At 48.8% G+C, this 26,264-nt stretch overlaps 1 protein-coding gene across 1 annotated transcript in view; it reads right to left on the bottom strand.

Annotated features, from left to right (window-relative positions):
* Positions 1-26,264, bottom strand: part of RINT1 (RAD50 interactor 1) — a 1,254,187-nt gene that overhangs the window by 1,082,669 nt on the left and 145,254 nt on the right. The window contains exon 2 of the mRNA XM_069629127.1: positions 23,428-23,656. Within this exon, the coding sequence (XP_069485228.1) occupies positions 23,428-23,646 (219 nt within the window). The 5' untranslated portion in view covers positions 23,647-23,656. The remainder of the gene's footprint in view (positions 1-23,427; positions 23,657-26,264) is intronic.

Here is a 26,264-nt window from a genome sequence, read left to right as displayed (position 1 = left end):
TATGGTGCTTTGTAGAAGGACTTGTGTGCTCTCCGTTTAACAGATGCCAACGGGTGCACACGGTGGGTGAGGTGGAGTCCTAGACCCCTACAGAGGATCTGGGTCAAGCGAGGCGCGTTGGTGCTCTTCTGATAGGGCACTCACAATCGTGGTGGATGCGGTGGGCAGTGCTCTCCCCCGCCTCTGCGCTCCCCGGAGAAGGCCCGCGGTCGAGTCCGGTACTTTTCTCGCTTCTGGTTGTGCCGGTCGTCTGCGACACTCGGCCCGCTCACCGGGGTGACGCGGGTGCAGGATTCGTTGCATGCTGTCTCTGAAGTGGGTCGGATTGGCCTTGGGGGCGGCTCTGTTCAGCTGGCAGCGTGCGGACCAGAGTGCGGGCTCCTCCACCGCACTGCGGGTCTGGTTCGCGGTGTGGTGCTGCGGCTCTCACTGTCCCAGCCACTGGGCGACGGGGTCACGGATCGGGCTCCACGGCAACTGACCCGTCCCGCCCGGAGACCTCGCAGAGGACCGCTCCCTCGCCGTCTCCGTGTTGGACCTCGGGCCGAGCCCGCAGGGAGCCCGTAGAGGGCGGGAGGAGCGGGGCCGCTCCGCCCAGCGGTCGCGTCGCCAAGCGCGCACACAGCAGCGCTCTCCTACCTGGGTCTTCACGGTACTCCAGTACCCCAGGTCGCTGTTCCGCTGGTCTCCCACCGGGCCGCTGCGGGGACGGAGATCGCTCTGTCTCACTGGTGCCGGCCTGCACACGTCCACCTGCCCTCTTGAGCAGTTCGGGGCACAGCCCCACCGATAGAGCTCGCGCCGAGCGCCCGCCTTGTGTGGCAGCGCAAGCACCCGGGGGGACGACTACTCCGCCGCCAGGTGGTCTGCAGGCCTCAAATCCGAGGGCGTGTATCTCGAGTTCTGGTTGCCCGTCAGAAACGAGATTTATCTCAAAATGGGCCGCGGGACGTCGTGGATGCACACAACAATAAACTGGGACGATTCAGCAATCACAGGAGCAGCGATTACACAGGATTCATTTGAGCCCCACGGAGCTCACTCAGGAAGCGGCCATCTTGGGTGGCTCTCTAGCACCCTCAATGATTCAGGGTTTACTGTTGGCCGCTCGAGTGGAAGAGAGCAAGGCTCCCTAATAAAACCGAATGGCTGAGAGTTGCCTTGAATATATATAGAATGGACAACCTCACGGCGGTCCTGCATGGAGATCGTACCTCAGTTGAGAACGCATGGTCGGAATTTCGGGCTAAATATGTGACATGGAAAATTTGTGCAAAGCGTCTCTATGTTTGGAGACTTTCTAGTTGATGGCTGAATTTCTCTGCTATGTTAAACTCGCAAGTTCTAATATGTCCATGTGCCCGATGTCAGGCAGTTAATACTGGTTCGGAGATAGATACTGGTCTCTTCTAGCCCTTCAGATGGTACTATGTGCAAGGGGGGAAGGGGGAGGGTAGGGGTAGTTAGGTTTGATGAAGCTACTCAAAATGTATGCGATGTGCATTAGATACTAAACGTTTTACACACGGTTTTATTATTGATGTGATATTATTTGCACTTGACCGTCTGGTTGCAAATGTATGTACATGATTGTCAAACTTCTATTTCAAAAACTAATAAAAGTCAAATTTAAAAAAATAAAAAGTGTACCAACACTGGCTAAAACGGCACAAGCTCCAAGTGGAGTGCTCCTGATGGCAGGCTTTAGTCCATTTGTCTCAAACTAACAACGTCTGCCTGTTTTGAAGGATTATAAATGGCAGGGCTAGCTCTACTGAAGCTATTAATGGAGCTTCTGCAGCCTCCTGGGTAGCCCATGTTGAGCAGGTGTTTGGAAACAGAGAGGTAAGGGACATCACAATTGATGTAAATGCCGTAAATTGGAAATTTTTGAAAAGTCTGAATGACATTATTCGTATCATTACTGGCAGTAAGTCTTCAAGGGTTCCTGGCCCTGAGGGAATCTGTAACCTACTTAAGACGGACCACACAGTTTGGGCAAACACTTTATATAGGTTGTTCCGATGTATAAGTGCCACACAACTATACCATCTTCATGGTGATACAGCATAATCGTCCCAGTACTGACAAGTTTTTTTTTTCATGGATCCCTTGTGCTAAGGTGTCTCCCTCTTTAACCAAATTGGCTGTAGTCCCATGGTGCCCCAACGGTTCCTTATTATCAAAAGAGGAACCCCGGTACAACACTGATTCAAACTGGTTGGCAGTGTCTACTCTGTCTATATCCGGGTGGATCAAGATCAATATATAGTGGGAGACAAAGCTAGTAAAACAGGGGCTAGAGTCTAAACCTCTTCAAAGGAAGGGAAGGACCAAACACTTCTAAAAAATTAGCATCATTTTTAATAATAAATCATCAAGGTTAAAACAAGTGATTAAATTCACGGGTCCACAATACAAAACTTCACATCCAATATAAAACAAGGAATACGTAACAGGCACAAAATGCTAGCTAAAACAAGTTCAAAAGAAAACACAGGGTACAAATAAGACAAATAGTAATGTACCAAACTCCATCTGGATTAGTATATCATATTTTCATGTCTCTGTTTTTAATCCAGATAGCTGTCTCGACATGTTTCTGTTCTTAAAACATAAATAGCGAACATTCATCAGGAGAGGGTAGTTACAACGAGAATACCTAGTTCCTATTGAATCATAGATTTGATCAGAGTCAGTCCCATGGCACCTGTAGAGTTAAAAACATATACCGAACAAAAACATAAGGGCCTTTAATAATAACCTGGAGGCCTTATTGGAACATAAACCAAAAAAAAAATGAAAGAGGATCGTATTGTTTGTGTGAATACTTTTACGGACCAGAGTTTTAAAATTACCAATATCATTAACCCTTTAAGTGCCAAGGACAAGGTATCTCGGGGGATCGCTCAAAACTGTAATCCAACCCCCGGGCTATGTGAGGGGGAGGTCCCCCCTCAGTGCCAGGGGGCTGGATTACCTTCAGTTTCAAGTCGGCGTGAGTAACGCACATCGGCGTGAAACTGAAAGTAAATTCCCCGCAGCAGCCATTTTCGGCTGCTGCGGGGAAGAGAGAAGGTAAGAGACCACCTTTGTCTGCCTCGATCTCCGGCTGTATTTCAAGCCGGAGATCGAGGCGGGTATCGTTGGAAAGGGGAGATTCTCCCCTTTCCAACGATACACATTGTGTGGCATTGCTGCCCGCGGATCGGGCGCAGGGCGCGTGATCCGCGGGCAGCAATGCCACCGGATCAATACAGATCCGTTTGTGATGCAGGGGGAGTAGGGGGCTGCTTACTAGGTAAGCGGCCGCCCTCCCCCGTGGCCCCAAGGCATGGGGCCACAGCGGCAGAGACCCCTGGGGGCAGATGATCACTGCCCCCAGGGGTGAAATAAAAAAAAAAACAACATAACAAAAAATCGAGGGATGGAGGGAGGTGGGAGGGGTTTTGGGTCCCTGGGGTCCACTGGACCACCAGGGATAGACCCCATCTATTGGGGGTCCTGCCCCACCTTTTGGGGTGGCCCTCTCCCCCCTCACCCCAAATGGAGGTGGGGTGTACCTCACGCAGCCGTTTGGAGGAGGCCCAGGGAGGCCTGCATGAGGTGTGTCCCCCAGCCATTGGGGGTGGGGGGGCACCCCAAAAGGTGGGGCAGGACCCCCAATAGAAGGGGCAGTAGGGTTTGGACACCCTGGAGGCAGATAGCCACACTAATTTGGCCATCTGCACCAAGCGAAGTTGGGTAAACAAAAAAAAATATACAAAATCATAGGCTGCTTTTTAGGGGGGGCTGAGGGGCACCCTAAATTGGCAGCGAATGATGTACTGCAACGGGGGGTGGCCCTCAGCCCTCCCCCACCCCAAGTGGGGGGCCCCACCTCATGCAACCCTTCCTGGCGGCAGGTAGGGGGGGCCCCACCTCTTGCATCCCTCCCTGGGGTCAGATGCCCCTTCCTAGGAGCAGATATCAGCCCCCAGGGAGGGTTGCATGAGGTGGGGCCCTCCATTTGGGGTGGGGGGGCTGAGGGCCACCCCCCGTTGCAGTACATCATTCGCTGCCAATTTAGGGTGCCCCTCAGCCCCCCCTAAAAAGCAGCCTGTGATTTTGTATATTTTTTTTGTTTACCCAACTTCGCTTGGTGCAGATGGCCACATTAGTGTGGCTATCTGCCCCCAGGGTGCCCAAACCCTACTGCCCCATCTATTGGGGGTCCTGCCCCACCTTTTGTGGTGGCCCTCTCCCCCCCACCCCAAATGGAGGTTGGGTGTACCTCACGCAGCTGTTTGTAGGAGGCCCGGGGAGGCCTGCATGAGGTGCCCCCGCCAGCCATTTGGGGTGAGGGGGGAGAGGGCCCCCAAAAATGGTGGGACAGGCCCCCCCAGTGGGTGGGGCAGTAAGGTTTGGGCACCCCGGTGCCAGATTGGCACACCAATGTGACCCTCTGCACCAAGGGGAGTTGGGTTACCAAAGGAAAAAAATGAAAATGGTGGAACGCTTTTTAGGGGGGGGGGCGGTGGGGCACCCCAAAGGGTCAGGGAATTTTCTAATGGGATGGGGCGTTGACCCCCTCCCCCCCACCCGCAATGGAGTGGGTGCCAAGTCATGCAGCCCTTCCTGGGACCAGATATCTGCTCCTAGGAACGGACGCCTGAGCCCAGGGAGGAGTGCAGGACAGCCCCCCCCCCTTATCTGACCCCAGGGAGGGCTACATTTTGCTGGTGTGACCGTAGGTAACACATGTTCTTTGTTTTGTTTACAGCTTTTTCTACCCGAGCAGCTGCAACGTTATGTGAGTACTGTTTTTTATTATTCTATGGTTAGGGCCCACTGTCAGTGGGGTGGGTGAGACTGGGGCTGGATTGTTGGTGGTGTGGGTGGGAATGGCCCGTCTGGGCAGATCACCTCCAACTGTCCTGGAGTTGCGGCTGGGCTGCATTACAGCTTTTCCCTTCGGGGAGGTATTGGCACACTGCCGAGACTCCTTGGTGGGGAGAAGCTGTAACGCAGGGCAGCCAGGGCTCCAGCAAAGTCGGCGGTAATATCCCTGGCCTTGGGCACCCTTCTCCCATGTGGGTCTTTGCTGGTGGTTCTGGGTATTACATTCTGGGCCGATTTGCACAAGGCAGACCTCTGTGGATTCCCACGGGTGTCCTCTTTTGGGAAATGCATGGGGTTCCCTGTTTCCCTTGCTGGCTGCGACACCCTAGGCCCAAATCTGTAGGTTGCCCACATGAACAAAATGGGCAGTGGCGAATGGCTTGGGGTTCCCAGTCGGTTACCCTTTTCCTTTTGCGCCCCCGGTAGGTGCACCCACACATGTGAGGCACCGTTTTCATCGGGACACGTGTGGGGACGCGGGAAGGTGGGCCACGTGTTGTTGGTGGTGTGTTTCGGTGGGTGGCCAGAGCGAAATGTCTGAGAATTGTCTTCATTTCCGGCCAATTTCAGAGACATTTCCCTGTGTCCACTCACCGAAACACATCGCCAACAGCAGATGTCATACCTTCTCGTGTTCCCACAGATGTCCCGACGAAAAAGGTACCTCGCATGTGTGGGTGCACCTACCTGGCTGGCAAGGGGCAAGCCGAAAACGCAAGCAACCCCCAGTCTGTTTGCAGAGGGGAACCTCAGCCATTCTGCCGACCGGCACAACATACAGATATGGGCCTCGGGTGTCCAAGCCACCGAGGAAAACAGGGAACCCCATGCATTTCCGAAAAGAGGACACCCGTGGGAATCCGCAGAGGTATGATTTGCGCACATCGCCCCAGAATTTATTACCCAGACACCCCTGCAAAGTCCGAAATGTGGGGAAAAAAAACACATTTTCCGCACATTTCGCTCGACGCACCCATCGAAACACGCCCCCAACAACACATGGCCTACCGTCCCGCGTTCCCACAGGTGTCCCGATGAAAACGGTACCTCAAATGCGTGGGTGCACCTACCTGGCTGGCAAGGGGCAAGCCGAAAACGCAAGCAACCCCCAGTCTGTTTGCAGAGGGGAATCTCAGCCATTCTGCCGACCGGCACAACATACAGATATGGGCCTCAGGTGTCCAAGCCACCAAGGAAAACAGGGAGCCCCATGCATTTCCGAAAAGAGGACACCCGTGGGAATCCGCAGAGGTATGATTTGCGCACATCGCCCCAGAATTTATTACCCAGACACCCCCGCAAAGTCCGAAATGTGGGGGAAAAAACGCATTTTCCGCACATTTCGCTCGACGCACCCATCGAAACACGCCCCCAACAACACATGGCCTACCGTCACGCATTCCCACAGGTGTCCCGATGAAAACGGTACCTCACATGTGTGGGTCCACCTACCTGGCCGCCAAGGGGAAAGCCTAAAACACTGCTATCCCCCCCAAAGGGTTTCGGGAGGCAACCGACAGATTTAGGCCTGGGGTGCTTCAGCCACCAAGAAAAACAGGAACCCCCATGCATTTCCGAAAAGAGGACACCCATGGGAATCCGCAGAGGTATGATTTGCGCACATCGGCTCAGAAATTATTACCCAGACAGCCCTGCAAAGTCCGAAATGTGGGGAAAAAACGCTTTTTCCGCACATTTCGCTCGACGCACCCATCGAAACACGCCCCCAACAACACATGGCCTACCGTCCCGCGTTCCCACAGATGTCCCGATGAAAACAGTACCTCACATGCGTGGGTGCACCTACCTGGCTGGCAAGGGGCAAGCCGAAAACGCAAGCAACCCCCAGTCTGTTTGCAGATGGGAATCTCAGCCATTCTGCCGACCGGCACAACATACAGATATGGGCCTCGGGTGTCCAAGCCACCAAGGAAAACAAGGAACCCCATGCATTTCCCAAAAGAGGACACCCGTGGGAAAGCACAGAGGTCTGATTTGCGCGAAGCGGGCCAGAATTTATTACCCAGAACCCCAGACAAAGTGAACATTGTGTTTTTTCCCCACCAAATATCACACTTTGTCAGGGATTGTGGCTAATAAAAACTGGGGCAATTTGCGCAAATCATACCTCTGCAGATTCCCACGGGTGTCCTCTTTTCGAAAATGCATGGGGTTCCCCGTTTTCCTCGGTGGCTTGGACAGCCGAGGCCCATATCTGTACGTTGTGCCGGTCGGCAGAATGTCTGAGATTTCCCTCTGAAAACAGACTTGGGGTTACTTGTGTTTTAGGCTTTCCCCTTGGCGGCCAGGTAGGTGCACCCACACATGTGAGGTACCGTTTTCATCGGGACACCTGTGGGAACGCGTGACGGTAGGCCATGTGTTGTTGGGGGCGTGTTTCGATGGGTGCGTCGAGCGAAATGTGCGGAAAAAGCATTTTGTTCCCCACATTTCGGACTTTGCAGTGGTGTCTGGGTAGAAAATTCTGGGGCGATGTGCGCAAATCATACCTCTGCGGATTCCCACGGGTGTCCTCTTTTCGGAAATGCATGGGGTTCCCCGTTTTCCTCGGTGGCTTGGTCATCCGAGGCCCATATCTGTATGTTGTGCCGGTCGGCAGAATGTCTGAGATTTCCCTCTGAAAACAGACTTGGGGTTACTTGTGTTTTAGGCTTTCCCCTTGGCGGCCAGGTAGGTGCACCCACACATGTGAGGTACCGTTTTCATCGGGACACCTGTGGGAACGCGTGTCGGTAGGCCGTGTGTTGTTGGGGGCGTGTTTCGATGGGTGCGTCGAGCGGAATGTGCGGAAAAAGCATTTTTTTCCCCACATTTCGGACTTTGCGGGGCTGTCTGGGTAGAAAATTCTGGGGCGATGTGCGCAAATCATACCTCTGCGGATTCCCACGGGTGTCCTCTTTTCGAAAATGCATGGGGTTCCCTGTTTTCCTCGGTGGCTTGGACACCCGAGGCCCATATCTGTACGTTGTGCCGGTCGGCAGAATGTCTGAGATTTCCCTCTGAAAACAGACTTGGGGTTACTTGTGTTTTAGGCTTTCCCATTGGCGGCCAGGTAGGTACACCCACACATGTGGGGTACCGTATTCATCGGGACACCTGTGGGAACGCGGGATGGTAGGCCATGTGTTGCGTTTGTGTGGTTTTCATAACGTTTTGACCCATTTGCTGGTGCCTTTTGTCTCACAACCCTTTCTTTTCCCAAATGTAACCTACATTTAGTCACTGCTTTAGCCACCATACACTTTTGTAACCTGCACAAGTCACCTACCCTTGAAAAGGTCTGCCTGTGCTCTTTCAAAAAATGTATGGCTGCCGTTCCTCATCACATTGTTTTTCCCAATTTACACATGCTAAGTGCGTCTGGTCAGGCCGTGAGCGTAAAACTCCTGTGTACCATGGCTCAGTGTTTGGCTTGTGGTATTGCTTGTTTTGTAAAAACACTACAAAAATGGTATGCTCTCCTAACTGCAAGAGTCGGGGGAATGTAGCGGAGCATTGCTTTTCTCAAAATTCATAGAAGCCATTGCCGTACCAAGCCAACCATGTCCAACACATACCTTTTTTTTCAGTCATTTTCCCGCTTTTCCCCCATTCGATGGCAGTTTCCCCTACCTAGTTGTTGCCTGACCTATGCAAATCACCCCTTCCTAAACTTGGAATTTTGTCTACTTTTCAGAAATATAGGCCTTTCTGTCCTCCAATTTGGCTTTCCTGCCCTTTTCTTCCATTCCGTCCATGCATGTCCAATTGGCAAAAATGGCAAAAATCGCCTACCTCTCACAAAACGGTTGATAACCACATCAAAATAATTTTTTTCCATTTCCACTCAACCTGTTCCTGAAAGCCAACACATTGGGGAACTCAGCACAGCAAACCATTTGTCCCTAGCTCTTACAAGGAAAAAACAACAGGCTTCTTTGTACATCATTTTATTGGCATTTTTTGAAAAAACCCACAATTTTTGCACTTTTTCCTTATTTTCTCTCACCCCCCTACAGCAACCTGGGATTCCTGGGTGGCGTGAAGACGTGTGGAAAAAAAGGAGCCAAATTTGGCCGAGATATCTCATGTAACAAAAAAGTTACAAGCCATTGAATGGCCACATACCAAAATCACCAAAAAAGGCCCTGGCACTGGGGAGAAATACCCATGGCACTTAAAGGGTTAAGAAACATTGGAGAATCTTCAATACGGCTACTCAACCAATACCTATGCTGATTTTCGCTTACAAATGAAGCACCACTGTAGGTAACAGAGTGAGTAATAGCAAATTGAAATGTATAAATACACCTGACCCCAAACTGACCACCCTTTGGGGCCTACCTGACGCCACTGGACACTACCCCTGTGGGTCCTGTGGGGTCTGTAAATTAACCTCCAAGAGTAAAGAAGTAGATATTGGTCTTTCAAAACGCTGGATCCAAAAGAATCTCACTAATTGTAATACCAATTTTTTTAAAACATATTTTTATTGTTTTCTGATACAGAAATAAACAGCAACACATATTTTTCCCAACTCCCCCCCCCCCGGATGAGTTCGGGTCCACTTCGGTTTTCACTTCTGGAACATTTACGTGCTATATATGTCTGATATTTTGATGTTGTGCGGACACCATTGTTCCATGTAGTCTGATTTCAAATAATCCAGCACTAAACCCCATTCCTTAGTGAAGGAGTTGTTATGGTCCTGAAGATGGTGTGTAATCTTTTCCATATTCATTTGGGACCACACCTTCTGTAGCCAGGTGAATCCCATTGGCGGGTCTCGTTTCTTCCAGCTTTGTGCTATCGTTGCCCATGCCGCGATGACTAGGCTCATGAAGCTCCTCCATTGTGCTTTGTGGAGTCTCTTGGCCGGTGGGTCTTTAAATCCGCACAACCACACCCTGTCCCCCATTTGGTCCGCCTCTGGGAATATTTTAGTGATTTCCGTTTGTACTTCTTTCCAGAAGCCCTTCACTCCCTGACAGTCCCACCAGATATGCCTCCAGGTTCCTGTGTCTGGGCACCCCCTTCAACAGCGATCCGAGGTTGCCCGGTACATTGATTTGAGTCTCTCTGGGGTGTAGTGCCATTGGGTGATTATTTTCAGCCACATTTCTCTAGTTTGGACTGCCCGGGTGAGTTTTGGGAAGCCTGCCCAGAGCTCCTCCCATTGCTGCCTGGTTATTTCTTCCCCCAGCGTGGCTTTCCATCTCCTCATGTATGTCCATTTGGGTTCTTCTTCTTGTGTGCTAATGAAGTTGTAAAGGGTTGACACATATTTTTTGTCACCTGGGTTGGTTATTTCAAATGGTGTAAGGTCCCTTGTGGCCGCCTGGAAGACCTCTGGTGTACTTAGCCAATGTTTTATTTGCTCATATTTATATTGATCGGCCTGTGCTAGTTTCCACATATTTTTACATTCCGCGAAGGTTATTTTTTTGTCCTGAATCATTTCACCAATTTTCCTGCATCCTGCTGCTTCCCATTTATCAAAGCCGCCGGATTCCTGTCCCGGTGGGAACTGTGGGTTTCGGCAAATGGGCGTGAAGGGGGCCCGTGGGGTGGTTATGATTCTCTTTCTAGTTTGGTCGTCCCAGGCGCTGAGAGTGGTTCTCATGACCTCGCTTATTCGGAAGGTTCTGGTGTCTGTGTTGTTTGTGTTTCCACAGTAGGTCCTCCAGGAGGGTCCGAGCCACCGCCCTGTCCTGTGTTACCCAGATCGTCTGTTGTTCATCTCCCAGCCATTCCTTCAGGACCCAGAGTTGGGCTGCCCGATAGTATTTTCTGAAGTGTGGGAGGGACATTCCGGCTGCCTTGGTTGGGGCCGTGAGAATGGCTCTGGAGACCCTTGGGGTTTTTTGTTCCACACGAATTGCGTTATAGCTTTGGAAAGTGCTTTAAAAGAAGGAGTTAGGGACTGTTACTGGGAGGGCATGGAAATAGTAGAGCACCCTGGGGAGTATATTCATTTTTACTGATTGTATTCTACCCCACCAGGAGATCCTAAGCAGGCACCATCTTTCTAGATCCTTCCTGACTCTGGCCTGGAGGTGTGTGTAATTGCTCTTGTAGATTTTATCTAGTCTATGTGTGAGTGTCACCCCCAGGTATTTGATCCCCACCTCCACTGTTTTTAGACCCTGTATGCCTGCCACTTTTTCTAGTGTCTCCTTGTCTCCCGCAAGGAACATGATCTCTGATTTTTTTCTTGTTAATCTTCAGGCCTGAGATCCCCCCGAATTCCTCCAGTATTTCTATGGTTCTTGTCAGAGAGTTCCCCGGGTCCTCCATGGCCAATAGCATGTCGTCAGCATATGCAATTACTTTGTGTTGACTGCCTGCCATCTCAATCCCTCTTAGCCCCTCCGATTCCCTTATCTTAATTAGAAGGGGCTCCAAAAATATGGCATATAGCAGAGGTGATAGGGGGCATCCCTGTTTCGTACCCATTGAGATCTCCACCCTATCCGTGACTTCTCCGTTTATTGCTATTCTTATTGATGGGGAGTTGTAATTGGCTTTAACCATATTTATAAATTGTTCACCGAACCCCATGTGCCTCATTGTTTTAAATAGGATGGACTATTCTACCCGATCAAAGGCCTTTTCGGTGTCTAGTGAGAGTAAAATTGCTGGTGTGTGGGTAATGCCTATTTTTTCTATCAGGTGGATAACTCTTCTTAAATTGTCGTGTGTTTGCCTGTCTGGGATGAAGCCTGATTGGTCTGCGTTTAGTAGGGTCGGGAGGAGGGGTGATAGTATGGCTGCCAGTACCCTGGCATAGAGTCTGGCATCTAGGTTTATTAAGGCTATTGGGCGATATGAGCCCGGGAGAGTGGGATCTTTACCCGTTTTGTGGAACACCAGGACTTTTGCTTCATTCATGGATGGAGTTATGTTTCCACTGTCCTTGAATGTGTTTAGTAGCCTTGTCAGGATTGGAACTAATGCGTCTGCATATTTTTTATAGAACTGGGCCGTAAAGCCATCCAGGCCTGGTGCCTTTGAGATTGGGAGGCCTGCTATTGCCCTGTGGACCTCCTCTTCTGTGATCCTAGATTCCAGGGCCTGTTTGTCCTCTTCTGTTATTGTCGGTATGGGGATAGATTGCAGGAACCTGTCTTGCTTGTCTTCATCCGGGTGCTCAGTTGCATATAAATCTTGGTAGAAAGTCTTAAAGGCCTCCCATATGTCCAATGTTATTGTATGGGGATTTCGCTGTGCGTCTTTAACCTTCAAGATCATCAGTGCATTCTGTTTTTCTCTTAGTTGTCTTGCTAGGTATTTATCCGCCTTGTTAGCACTTATGTAGTATTGATGCTTTAGGTAGAGGAGGGATCTCTCTGCTTTTTTGTTGCGGAGCATCTCTAGTTGTCCATGTACGTGTTTCATTGCTTTCTTGAGGGTTCTTGTGGGACGGACTGCCAGCTCCTCCCGTATATCTGTTAGTTTCTTCTTGAGCGTTCTTTCCCATTCTTGGTGCTGTTTATCTTTGGCCGCCTTTAGTGCTATGATGTGTCCCCTAGTTACAGCCTTAAAGGCTTCCCATACAGACCCCAGTGGAACTTCTCCATTGTCGTTTAGTTCAAAGAATTCCTTGATTTTGTCCCTTAGTTCCTCCCCAGCACCTGGTCCGTTAATATGTCGGACGGCAATCTCCATCTCCAGAGGCCCCTTCCCCTTCCGGGGATCTGTATATCGAGCCATAGAGGAGCATGATCTGATATGGCTATCGATCCCTTTTCGATATCCTGGATCCTCCCTACCAAACCCACCGACACCCAGAAGTAGTCAATCCTCGACATTGTGTTATGCACGTGCAAGTAGTAGGTGAAACCGTTGTCTTGTCCCTTTATTTCCCTCCAGGCATCTCGCAATGCCATCTGTTCCATCCTTTGCTTAAGTAGTTTGGATGGAGTCCCATGAGCCTGCGTTCCTCCCGCACTCCTATCCAGAAGAGGTTGCCAGGCCAAATTCAGATCTCCTCCTAATATTACCTCTCCCTTTGCAAATTCCTCTAGTTTCCCCAGGGTGTGCCGGAGGAATCCGTCCTGCCCAGAGTTCGGCGAGTAGATTGCCGCTTGGGTGAGCCTGTAGCCCTCTATTGAGACATTAGCAAATGCAAACCTCCCTTCCCCGTCTACCCGAGTGTCTATGAGGTTTGCCCACAGATCCCCTTTCGCTGCGATCATCACTCCTGCTCTTTTTTCCCCTGCGTTTGCCTGCGCCCAGATCGTATATCCTCTGAGGCGAACCTTCTTTTTGTCCTGGGCCTTAATATGTGTCTCTTGGAGGAGCAGAATGTCCACCTTCTCCCTTCTTACCAGAGCCTCCATTTTTTTCCTTTTCACTGGCGAATTCAGCCCCCTGACATTTTGTGAAAATATTCTGAGCTTCCCCATCCCTTCTAATCTGCTGGGTCAGTCTTCGTTCCCGCATACTGAGATCCCTTCCCTCTTCCGGAGTGCCCCTCCACCCTGATACCTCCCTCAACTTCCCAACGCCCCCCCAACTGTTAACAAAAATTCAACTTCGATCCCAAGGAGGGCCCAGGCCCCTATGGTTGCTGGGGCGTTGCGCCTATCGCTCCCTGCCCTCTCATAACTCGGGATTAACTGTGCGGGGAGTCCTAAACCCTGCATCGTCCTCAGACCTGGTTGTGTCGTCCATCCCGGTCCCCCATCGGGCCTCCTTCTACTTGGTTTTCCGAGGTTCTTCCGGTTATTCTCCTTCCACCCACACCCTTTGGAGGCTGAGCCGTCTGTCCTGGTTAGAGATCTCTATTGGTCCCCTGTTAGCTTCCTTACTTTCCCCCATCCATTAGTTTCTTCTTTTGTCTCACTACTTCACATCCTCTCGGCCTTTTGTGCGGGTCCCCCTTCGTCCTGACCTCTCTCACAGCCATCTCCTCCCTTTGCATATCCATTATGTGGAGACCTTCACCACAGGTGGTCACTCTTCTCTGCTTGCCCTCCCACTCGAATAGTAGGCCGAATGGGAACGTCCATTTGTATCTAATCTCCTTCGCCACCAGTTCCCTCACTAGTGGAGCCATCTCCCTTCTTTTTAAGAGAGTTGCAGAAGACAGATTTTGGTACAATTACATTTCCGCTCCCTTCATACTGATGTGGTCCAGTTGCCTCGCTTTCCTTAGGATCTGTTCCTTTTGTGGGTAGGATCTAAGTGCTGCTAATACGTCCCTTGGCCTTTCCCCTGGGTTGCCCGTTCTCTTCGGACCCACCCTATGGACTCTGTCTATCCCAATATTCTCCAATTCTTGTGCCTCAATTATATCTCTGAACACCTCTTGTACCGCAATCTTGATATCTTTGTCCGTCACTGATTCAGGCATATACTCGATGCGGATATTGGATCTGCGGGAGCGGCTCTCCAGATCTTCACACTGAATTTCTAGGTTATGTGTGAGCCGAACCAGATGTTCTTGTGTCTCACTGTTCTGCTTCACTTCCTCTTCCATATTCTGTAGTATTCTTTCTACGGTGTCTGTCCTTTCCTCCAGCTTGGCCACATCTAATTTCAACTCTTGTACCGCCTGCTTCATCTCGTTCCTCATTGAGGCAAATTGGTCCTGGACCGTGGGCATGAACTTGTCCTGGAGCTCCGTGAACCAGGCCCGCATATCGTCCTTTGTCGGCGGGAGAGTGCTCTGGTTTGTGGGGTTTGTGTCCAAAGATGATTCTGCATCTGCCCTGTCTTTTGGGTTTGCCGGGGCGTCAGAGGACCACAATTGTAGTAGGCTTATGTCCCGTTTGTGGGATTGCGGCATGGGTTGCGAAGCGCCCCCTTTTCCCTTCGCACGTGACATCCTCCTTATTTGTGGGGGTCTTGGGCGGTTGTAGTGGGGCGGCTTGATTGGCCCTCTGCTGGTTGGACAGGACTGTGACTGTCCCTTCTTGTTGTGCTCCTGCTGCCGAGGGCACCGTGCCCCTGTACTGTGCGTGGGTTTATTTAGTATCGAGGGGAGCGTATGGCCCCTGGATGTGGTTGTAGCCCAGAGTTATAACAGGGGCTTGTGCCCTCTTCCAATGTCCCCCCTACTGCCTTATATGCTTTATATTGTTGTGTGGGAGACGGGGGGGGGGGCACTCGTCCGGTCCTGGGCCTACGCCTTGCCTGATTACTCGCGCCTGACCAGGGTTTTGATTCTTGAGTGCCAGGGAGAATGGGGGGGGTGCTTCTGCAGGAGCGCTCACCTCTGCGTCCCGATCTCCTCTTCTCCGTGCCTGCCGTGCAGTGTCCCTCCTTTCGTTCGTTTCCCCCACAGTGCCTTGCTGTTACCGGTCCTCCGATTGCGTTGTTATCCCCTTGTCGTGGGTCTCGGTGGGGACCTGCTCGGGCCCTCTTGACCCGCTGCCCTTCCCCGCCTGTCCACGCAGTGCTTCCCACCGGCCCTGTCTCGGGGGGTGGGGGGTGGGGGCGCGCTCACCGCGTCCTACCGGTGCTCCGGCGCTCCGACAGCCGCTCCTCTTCCAGCATTGCACTGTAACGCTCACCTGATTCCCACGGAGGCGCCGACCCGTTCTGGACTGCTACAACATCTTCCACGGTAAAGCGTAGTGCTTGGAAGATGGACTGGACTGGACCCCCAAACCTCGTCTGTCTGGCCCGTAGAATAATCCTTCTGTAGATGGGAAAATGGAGTTAACTGTCTGCTAGATTGTGTGTGAGATTCCCCCCTTTTTCCCCTTCTCACCCTCCTCGAACCCTAGCTGTGCCTTTCCGCAGACTATCACCTTAATTTCTGTATGGACGAGCTCTCCATCCTGCTTCTGACGCAGGGGCGCGTAGATTTCCAGTTACTTCACTGGATCTCAAATTTGGCGAGGGTTCGATGTCTGCTTGCCTTTACCAAAATGCTGCCGTAAGTATATAGTTCAAAAGATCAAGTCTTAGTTGTCCCTTGGCCTTTGTTTAATTTTCAGGGACTAGGTGAGGAATTCGTGTGGAGGAATGGATTCGCCGAGGTAAGCTCAGGTGAGTACTTTTAATGAAGGTGTGCCGTAGTGGTTTGCTCCGACACCTTAATGAGTGTGTCTTATTTCCCCATAGGGGCCGGGGTACGGAAAAGCCAGAAAAGCCGCTCCGACCCGAAAAGGGAACTGAGGTCCCAACACAATTCAGGTAAGACTTAAGGTGAGTAATCTGTACTTTTGCAATTAGTTTGTTGCTCACCTTGTTTTGTCCTTTTTCTCCGTAGGTCTTGAATGCGACCGATGTCGCCTATGGGCGCTGAAAAGGGTGCCGGCGCCACGTGAGGGTAAGTGGAAGCGGCGCGGCAGCGTGAGAAGCGGAGCGCTTCTAACTATTGTCTTTCTTTTCCATAGGTGCTGGGATGCGGCCGATGTCACCTATGACCGCTGAAGAGCTAGACAGAGCCACGTGAAGGTAAGTGGAAGCGGCGCTGCAGCGAGCGAAGAGATGCGTTTCTAACCCTTGACTTTCTTTTGCAGGATCGACGGAGTGAAGAATCCGGATGCTGGATGAAGGTAGGTAATGTCCTAATGCTTGCCTTTCTCTCCTTGCAGGTGTTCCAGGTGCTGGCGGGCGTGGCAGGAGCCAGGATGCAGGAGCCGACTCGGTGAACATCCTGCTGCAGATGCAGAATAACGCAAAGCACGTGTGGCCATCCGGGCGTGGTTTAAATAGCCTTGGAAGAGCTTCAGGTGAGTGTTCTTCCACTGGCCCCACCCGAGTAAGAAAAGAGTTCCTGAAAGAAAATAGTTCCTCCCCAGCCTTAGTCGGCTTGGAGCTTCAGACAGCATGGTCTGCCTCGGGTGAGTATGCAGCATGGTCTGCCTCAGGTGAGTTCACCCAAGCATTATCATATGTTCTGCCATGATGAGCCTGGCGCCTATGGCACCAGGACAGATGCCTTTTATGAGCCTGGCGCCAAAGGCACCAGGACAAGGTCCAAAGAGCCCCTATAGGGGTTTGCTGGGTCCTACTTGGTGAGTATGAAGGACGCTGGGCCTGACCTGGCTCCTCGGGAGCAGGCATCATGACATGCACCTCCACAATGGCGTGCGATTCCTTCCTGGGGCCGGGGCGGTTCCTGTTTCTCCCCTGTGTCGTCTGCAGACGGCTCTCCCCCTGGGCTTCCGTGCGGTCCTTATGGTTCGCTGACTCCGTCTCGAGACGGACTCCTCTGCTGGGCTGACTGGGTCTCCCTCGGTGGGGGAGGGGCGATTGCTTCCCTCGGCGTGCTAGCTCCCCCAGGGGAGTGTTGCCGGAGCAATTTCAGACCGCCACCAAGTCCCCTGCCTCTCGGGTGTGTGCGGCGGCAAGTCCCGTGCATGCCCTCTCGGAAATGCACTGTTAAAGTGCTTTTTTGTTTTCGGCCCGGCGGGAGCGCGATTTAGACACGACTTCCACTGCCGGTGCCATCTTGGATCATTGTAATACCGATTTTGTTGTCTATCTTATTACATGCAAATGTGGGTTGCACTACGTGGGTAAGACTATTCGAAAATTGAAGACCCGAATAATGGAGCACCAAAGTTGCATAAGAAACAAAACTGAGAATGCACCTCTAGTCAAGCACTTCAACCGTCAGAAGCACGATCATGAGGATTTTACATGGACTGTTTTGATGTCTCTGAAAGGGGGTAATCATGAAGACCGTGAAAAGAAGCTGCTTAGAATTGAACAGAAAATGATTTGCACGCTACATAGTGATGTCACAGGCTTGAACGAGTCCGTTGAATGGCACAAGATTTAGCCCTAGTATCATGTGTAGGTATGAGTTCCACCCCTCTTGAAAGTATACCCACACGGTGGGACTCTGATAATACCCTTATGTGGACAACCTTGACACCTCTTGGATTCTCCCAGATGATGCGTCAGTTGTTCACATGTCCTACCTAGTTTGCCCCCTCTAGGCTTAATCCTTGTCTTCTGTTACAACTCTTGATGTGCATGTTCTGAGCTAACCTACTGCTTCAGTGTTCCTTTTCTCTAACCTCAGCCTGTTAGTGCCAGGTTAAGGTAGCACCATGTTTCAACCCTCTTGTGGGGTGAGTGTTGGGGTTACTATATTATTCTTACATTATTAACTTTTCTCCATGAGTGGGTGAGATGTTATATCTCTCTCCCCGACCTCCTCTTTTCCATTTCTGGTACCGGCCTTCGTAGTGCTTTGGCACCCTCCCGTTTATCTACAGGGCATCCTTTTGCTTCTTCGTAGTTAGGCCCCTTGTCTGTATTCAAACACAGGTGCACCCTTCTGCTTCGTCTTTTGTGGCCACCCGTTTGGCTGCGAGCCGTGCTATATACTGTTTGCTAGCCATGTGGCCCTTACGGCACAGGTCATAGAGCTGGCTTTGAATGGTCAACGCAAGATCTCTTCTTCTACGCCCTCATTACTGAGCGGTCCGTTTATGTGACCCATGTTATTTCTTTGGCACACTCACGCCTTGGGTTATGGCCCCACACAGAGCATCACCCCTGGTCCGTCTCAATATGGCCGCCATCGTATCGTGCATTTCCCTCGTCCACTCTGTGGGAATAGACATAGCCACAGGACTAAATTTGTCTCTATGACAAACGCCTATGCCTCAATTTACTTCGCATGGCCAGCCCCTCTCTCAGTGCTAATTACAGCGTTATGAGGCACATTCCGACGCTGGACTACAACATTCAGGTATGCACCTCTTATGGTTGTTGGATTGCTGACTCACCTTTTGATCAGCTTACCTGTCTGATCCGGTCTCTCGTTCTTTGCTACAGTGTTGTACAAGGGGATACATCCCGCTCGTTCTAATCTCATATACAAGTCGGACTGCCTTGAAGTTATTTCTTTGGCATCAACGGGTACCTGATGTACTCCGGCCAATTGTAGCCACAGGTATGTGCTCTACGTTCACTGTGGTCTCACTTCGCCATGCCCACCGATGAGGTGTTTTTAGGTGGATATTTTATGACACTCACAACTAAAGTTGTTCTCTTTCTAATCTGTATCACTCTGTAATTAAATATTATTTTTCTCCAGCGCGTGCACCACTGGGCAATCTTTCTATCTGTTCCAAAGGAAATGGATACTAAACTGGGGGTTTCTGCTACGTGGGCCCCTTTTTCTGCTCCTTTTTACACACACCCGGATGGGCCGTTTGGGACTTCGCTGGCATCTATCGCCTTTATTGGCTTCCTTTTTGATTTATCATCTTCTATGACACTCCTGCCCATTATGAGTTATTTTATTTAACAGAGTCTCATCCTTTCTAATCTGTTCCCGTGGCATTTGCCACTGGTTCCTTTTGCAGGTTCCCGCTCGGGTTCCTGCGTGTTCTGTGGTATTTAACTGCAGCATTTTGTTGTGAAGAAATCCACCTATCAGCTGTATGACGGCGTGGCTGCAAGCCTTCTACCTGTTTAGACAGGTGAGCGTTATACCCACAGATATATCTGTGGCTATTTGTCTACTGGTATCTTGGCCCCATTTGGGGCGGTCTATTGATTCTATGTGCGTGTTGTGAGCACAGATATTGCTTAGTTTAAAAGCTCATTTAGATGCTTTTTCTATATTATATATTTTGTAGGACAGATTCTGTCTCCTACACCTACTCATCCCTTGAAGTAGAGAGCCCCCACGAGCACCAGACAAGGTAATGTATCCCTTTCATTGGTCCTCTAGTTCATTTATCTGAACTTTTCTAAGTATTTAAGCTATTCACCAGCTGATCCTTTGTTTTTATATGTTTTTAACTCTACAGGTGCTATGAGACTGACTCTGATCAAATCTATGATTCAATAGGAACTAGGTATTCTTGTTGTAACTACCCTCTCCTGATGAATGTTCGCTATTTATGTTTTAAGAACAGAAACATGCCGAGACAGCTCTCTGGATTAAAAACAGAGACATGAAAATATGATATACTAATCCAAATGGAGTTTGGTACATTACTATTTGTCTTATTTGTACCCTGTGTTTTCTTTTGAACTTGTTTTAGCTAGCATTTTGTGCCTGTTACGTATTCCTTGTTATATATTGGATGTGAAGTTTTGTATTGTGGACCTGTGAATTTAATCACTTGTTTTAACCTTGATGATTTATTATTAAAAATGATGCTATTTTATTTTTTAGAAGTGTTTGGTCCTTCCCCTCCTTTGTAGAGGTTTAGACTCTAGCCCCTGTTTTACTAGCTTTGTCTCGCACTATATATTGGCCCCAACGATTCACCCTGAATTCTAAACCTTCAGCACCCTGGTACACTCAAGAAACGAACTATCAGAAAACAAGAAAAGAATTGTCAAAAATCCTGCACTGCCTCTGAACTTGCCCTGCATAAGGAACTCTGTTCTACACACAGGTGACTGATCAACACTGCCAAGGCCAACAACTACCAAAACACAATAGCCAACGCCTACAATGAAAGCAGAGCCCTTCAAAGCCATCAAGCACTGCATCAACCCTCTGCGTGACCCACCCGTAGAACACTCCCTCGAAATGTCCCCTGCCATCAACTCTTGCATTGTCAACAAGATCAACATGATCCACCAACACATACATACAAACACCAATGCCAAAACTAACAGCACACTACACATCCCATCTCGCAAAACCACAACTATCTGGGCAACTTTCAAGACATAACTATGGAAGGCCTCACTGCCCCCTTAGCATCCCTAATGGCCATATCATATGCAGACGACATCCTCCCTTCCGACTGAAGCACTCCTCCCTTACCTGACAATCATCAACAGCTCCCTAACTCAAGTCACCTTCCCCTCAACACTCAAGACAGGACAAATCCCCCTCCTTCTTAAGAAGCCAACATAAGACCCTGACCATCTCATCAACTACTGCCCCGTCTCCCATCTTCTATTCCTAGGTATGATCCTTGAGAAAGCAGTAGCCGCACAACTCCTCCAACACATTGAAGTCAAAAACCTCCTTCAGTTCTACAAATCTGGCTTCAGATCCAGATGCAGCACTGAAACAGCTACCGTCAAGGTGATCGACGATGTCCTTGAAACCCTTGATGATGACCATCCATGCCTCCTAGTACTCCTTGACCTCTCAGCAGCATTTGATACAGTAGACCAACAGACACTCACCGACAATCTACATCGCTACATGGGGGATCAACGAGATTGTCGTCAGCTGGTTAAAATCCTACCTTGAGAATTGCCAACAGTTCATACCAATGGATTCTTCCATATCACCAACTAAGTCCCACAAAGATCCATCCTGTCCCCAGAGTTCTTCAATCTTTACATGGAACTGCTCTCAACCCTCTGAGCTCCACACAACATCCACATTCACAAAAACACAGATGACATGCAGATCTACCTCAAGATATCCTCCATCGAAGACATTCACAGGCTCAAGGCCCGCCTCACATTGATCCAGTCCTGGATGTCCAGTGCTTACATAAAGCTCCAAGACTGAATTCCTACTGCTGACAAACAACAACGAACACCCCGACATTCAGACCTGGCTCTCTGCTATGAACCTCGAGGGATTCACACCCCAGCGAGCCACCTGTGCCAAGTCCCTTGGGTGCAACATCGACAGACACCTCCGGTTCAAACAGCATATAGCAAGGAAGACACACACAGCCTGTTATCAACTTTCTCTCCTGAAGAAAATCAAGGCCTTCATCCCAGAAAACAACTTCAGATCTGCTGTCCAATCTTTGTCCTCTCCCACCTGGATGGTGGAAATGCCCTTTTGGAAGGACTTCCGTTTGACTACCCTTGCACCCCTGAAATGTGTCCTGCATGCTGCAGCAAGACTCATTAAAGGACTCCACAAATTCAAGCACATCAGCCCAGCCCTCATCAAACTGCACTACTTACCACTGCAAGCCCGAAATATCTTAAAATCCTGTTGCATCATCTACAAGGCTGTCATTCTGAAGTCCCCAAGCTACCGAACGGAGAAACTCAGCATCTCAGGAGGCCTGCGATCCACTAGAAGTCATGAAATGTGCATACTTGAATTGCGATGGTACAGGAAGGAAAGAACCAGAAGACAGGCCTTCTCTGTCTACACTCCAAGACTCTGGAACCCCCTCCCAGTCAATGTCAGACTTACCCCATCACTTTGACAGCTCGGGAAAGAGCTCAAGAACTTCCACTTGAAGGAATGGCTCCTCTTACACCTAGGTCCACACACCCTGCACTCCCCAGCCTACCTGATACTTGGTGACCTGCTCCCCACTGTCTTCCCCCTCTGGTTGTTTGTAGATCCCTTGCTACCAATTGCCCCCGTCATGCTCCCCAGTTTGCTCCCTGCTACTTTTTTTCTGCAATGTGTTCTTATCCCTATAATTGTAAAGCGCTTTGCTACGTCCCAAAGCTAGGTCTGCACTCAATAAATACCCTAATAATAATAGTTATGGAGGATCACCTTCACCCTATAATTGGGATGTATTACATCTGCAACCTCCACTGCATGTCGCCAGGCAAGTCTGGATTTAGTCGTTATTCTGATGAATGTTTCTGGTGGAGGGGAAAGGCCTATCGGTATTAAACACCTTTCATTTGGCGGGATAGAAATGTTCTCGATATTGCACACATCAAATCTAATGGACTGTGGGGTTGCCATAGTAGTGGCTTTGACCTGCTCATGAATAGCAAGGGTCCCAAGTTTATATCAGGTGGCCTACTTCCCACTTCTTACACCATATGTGGCGAAACAGAAGAAGGAGTTGGACTAAGATGTGCCATGTTCAAAGGTGTTCATATAATAAGAAAAAGCCTACCTAGCCCTACCGCTATGAGAGAAATTCCCTGCCTAACAAAGTAAAACTAATGGTGGTGCTATCTGGAACCCCCAGCCCCCTTCTCACGCTCGACAACCACACACACACACACACACACACACACACACACACACCCCTCTTCCCGTGCGTAACACCCACTTCTTGGCCCTTCTCGTGTGCGACACCCTCCTTCTCGTGTGCGACACCCCCCTTCTCGTGGGCACCACACCCCTCCATTCTTGTGCGCGACACCCCACCCACACACGCACACACACACACAACCAAACTTCCACAAAATCCCCCAAAATAATTTCCCGGGTAGTTGTGTTGTATCCATAGTTTTTAGCTATACATTGAGTTGTCGAATACTGTTTTTTGGCAATGTAATATACATGCATGATAAAAATGGCAATAAGAAACTTGCAGCAGTACCGTCACATTTATTTTTGAAAATCATCTGTTTGGAGCAATATCAAAATGCCTAGTTTTTCATTCTATTGCACTTTAGAAAATATCATTATCTTAAAGCCCATCTAATTGGACCGTTCCCTTAGTTGTGCTCCATTACAAACTGAATCAAACGTTTGAAAATGCTGTGTCCCTCATGCTATGCTCTTTATCGTTTTTAGCCCCTTTCGATTGTAATCGTCCAAGAGGAAACGACAAACAACTGAAAAGAGCGTCTACCCAGTTAAGATCGAGGAAAACAAGCCTGCTGCAGTAGTAAATCACCTCATCAAATCAGTTACATTTCTGTTAAGGTAGACAGAGATGCTTTAGCAATATGCGCCTATAAACATGATCAGAGACTCACCTGCTCCTCTAACTGTTGCTTTTCTTTTGTGATCTCTTCTACGAGTTGACCAAGCCTTGCCAACGACTTCACGTCAGTTCCCATTTCACTTTCCACAAATTCCAAAACATAAGAAGGTATGTCACAACTATCCATGTCTGCACATGAAGTAACAACTTGCGGAAGCTTCTTGCTGGCCATAGACGCGTTCTTTGGTTCACCTTCAGCTATGCCAGCCATGCTTGCTTCCCTTAACAAAAGATAAATAAATTGTCCAGTTATATATCACAATCAATACTCAACTTGTTACAATTTTGAAAAATAAAGGAGTACAGAAGATTTGAGTTAATAGTATACATTACACGTAAAATCAGTTATAATCCAAAAGAAGAACACGTAATACATTTTGCTTCAACATATGGCGATGTTGCATGGGAATCATTTTTAAGGTGTTCACCAATCAATTCTGTAACTTGGAACATTCTGGATTGACTCGAAAGTGCTGCCTTTCGATAAAAATGTGAAATAATGCAAGGCTTGGTCCCTACAGCCTTTGCAAACGCGTAATCATGATATGGGAGCATGAAGCAGTGCGAGCCCTCAATATAGCAGTTGGCACTAGGTGCTGGAGATCCAGGCCCTCCACAATGCAAGACTAGTAAGGTTGTAGAGATGCACCCGGTTTTCCTTTTCAAAGTCAGTATCTATAGAACAATGATTGTCGATATGATTTAAGTAAGGTTCTAGAAGTTTCCTTGTTTCAAGATGCTCTAAAATTGCACAGTGCATTGTGTCCTCTCACGGAACTAAGCAATAGGTTGAAAAAGGGAATTAACTATAGTACATTAGGGTTCCCCTATCTGGTAGCAAGGGTGTCTATGCTCAGTTCCATGTTACAGTGTCTTGTATGCTTCATGAGTCTCAGGCATGAAACTTGATGGTTTAAACACTAACTGGGTTATAGTTCAGAAAGCACTTACTGTAAACACCCAGTTCTAGGATTTCCAGCTCAATCCCAGAGCCAGGTCACTTTTGTAAAGATGTATTTTATCGATGTACAGCTTACAGAGGTAGGGTTAACCCCTTCTACCAAGGGTGGCCATACACAAATCAAAACTTGAAGTCTAAAGACCTAGCAACAATCTTAACTCGTTTGAACTCTTTTATCCCCCTATGCACCCTCCCCCTCACAGGATCAGTATATTTCCAACTGACAGTTTTACAGCGCACGTTCGAGATAAGTCGACTATTAATAGGGGTATACCTACATTGCAGGGCAAGTCTATACGTTTAAGTGCTAAGAGCCTGACTGGCAGGTCAGTGCATTAAAGTCCTTCCTCGTGGTGTCCAGTCATTTGGTCGACTGAAAACTGGTCGAATGACATTTGGTCGACGCAATTTGGTCGAAAACCAAAATGGTCGAATTTTTTTTTATTTATATATTTATTTTTCGGGTTTTCGTTTTTTAAAAAAAGGGGTTTTTAGAGAAAAAAAGGGGGTTGGGGGGGACCTCCCCAAAAAAATAAAAAAAAGGGGTGAAAATAAAAAAATAAAAAAATTCGACCATTTGGTTTTCGACCAAATTGGTTCGACCATTTGTCTGGTCGACCAATTTTTTTCGACCAAATGTCTGGTAACCCTTCCTCGTGTGTTTCAGAAACAGGAACAAGATCGTCAGTGAAGTAAATGTGGTGGTTCTCATGTCAGCTGTTAGTTTTTCCAACACCAGAATTGTCCATGCATTGTCCAGACATTGCTCCATCGTTGGAGAGTCTGATCGTTTTCATATCCTCAATATACATAATTTAGCTGCAATCAGCATTAGTACCAGCAGCTTGCCGACTTTGGCTGGGCTTCCTCCGTCAGACTGGCTTCACAGTCCAAGTGTGCATACTTTGGGATAATTTTTTTTTTTTATTTTTTTTTTTATTTGTATATGGTTTATTAAACCTTTACAAAAGAAAACACAAACACACAAAATACACAAAATAGATACACAGTTACAGATTTAGCATATTGACAGGGCTATAAGAGTATTTAAAAGTATTTAAGAGCACAGAAATCGGAGACTCATCCTAAAATCATCAAAAAGTTGCAAGAGCAAACACAGTAACACCAAATTACCCTAAATCCTTAACCCATATCCTAAGACAGCATGGTGACAAACAAGCATATCTATTCCAGGTGGAGGTTACGAATAAAACTCGATAGGGCCAAACCCTCTCTGCTTGTTCCAATACACAGGCAACGTTGCCATACTAGGTCAATCGAGAGACCTAGAAATTGTAATTTCAAGACATTCAGGCAAGAGTCTCTCAGGACATTAAGTTGAGTGCAAAACAGAATAAGGTGTTTAGCCGTTTCAGGAACTAAGTAACAAAATCTACAGAGACTGTTAGCCGGTGTAATCAGTTTCCACCTCAACTTAGTATCCCGAGTAGGTAGAATATTCCACCGCAGTCTGAGTAGTGTTTGTCTATGATCCCGATTTGGAAAAATCTTAAGAATTGGAGAGAGAGTTCCTCTTTTTTTGTGCTCATGAGCCAAGTGAGACATAGAAGCATATGTATGAAAAGCATCCACAGTCCGGCACCAATCAAAATCCCACAGCTTCATTTTAGTTTTAGTCGGGTTAGTGATTAGTTGCTCTAAGTCTGAACTGATATTAGCCAGAATATCTTCACAGAGCATAGCAAATTTATGTAGGAAACCAGATCGATAAATGTTATTGCCAACCAGTTCGTATAGCGTGTTGGCGGTAGGGGCCTTTAGTTTAGCATAGAGCAAAAGCTTCCTCCACTCGACTCGTGCAGTCAAAGAAATATAGCCTAGCTCGAAACGAATCGCAGCAAGGGGTA

The sequence above is a fragment of the Ambystoma mexicanum genome, chromosome 12 (assembly GCF_040938575.1).
Source record: "Ambystoma mexicanum isolate Mex_15411 chromosome 12, UKY_AmexF1_1, whole genome shotgun sequence".
In the NCBI taxonomy this organism is placed as follows: Eukaryota; Metazoa; Chordata; class Amphibia; order Caudata; family Ambystomatidae; genus Ambystoma; species Ambystoma mexicanum.
The sequence above is the reverse complement of the archived record's forward strand: the minus strand, read 5'-3'. Positions and strand labels throughout refer to the sequence as shown.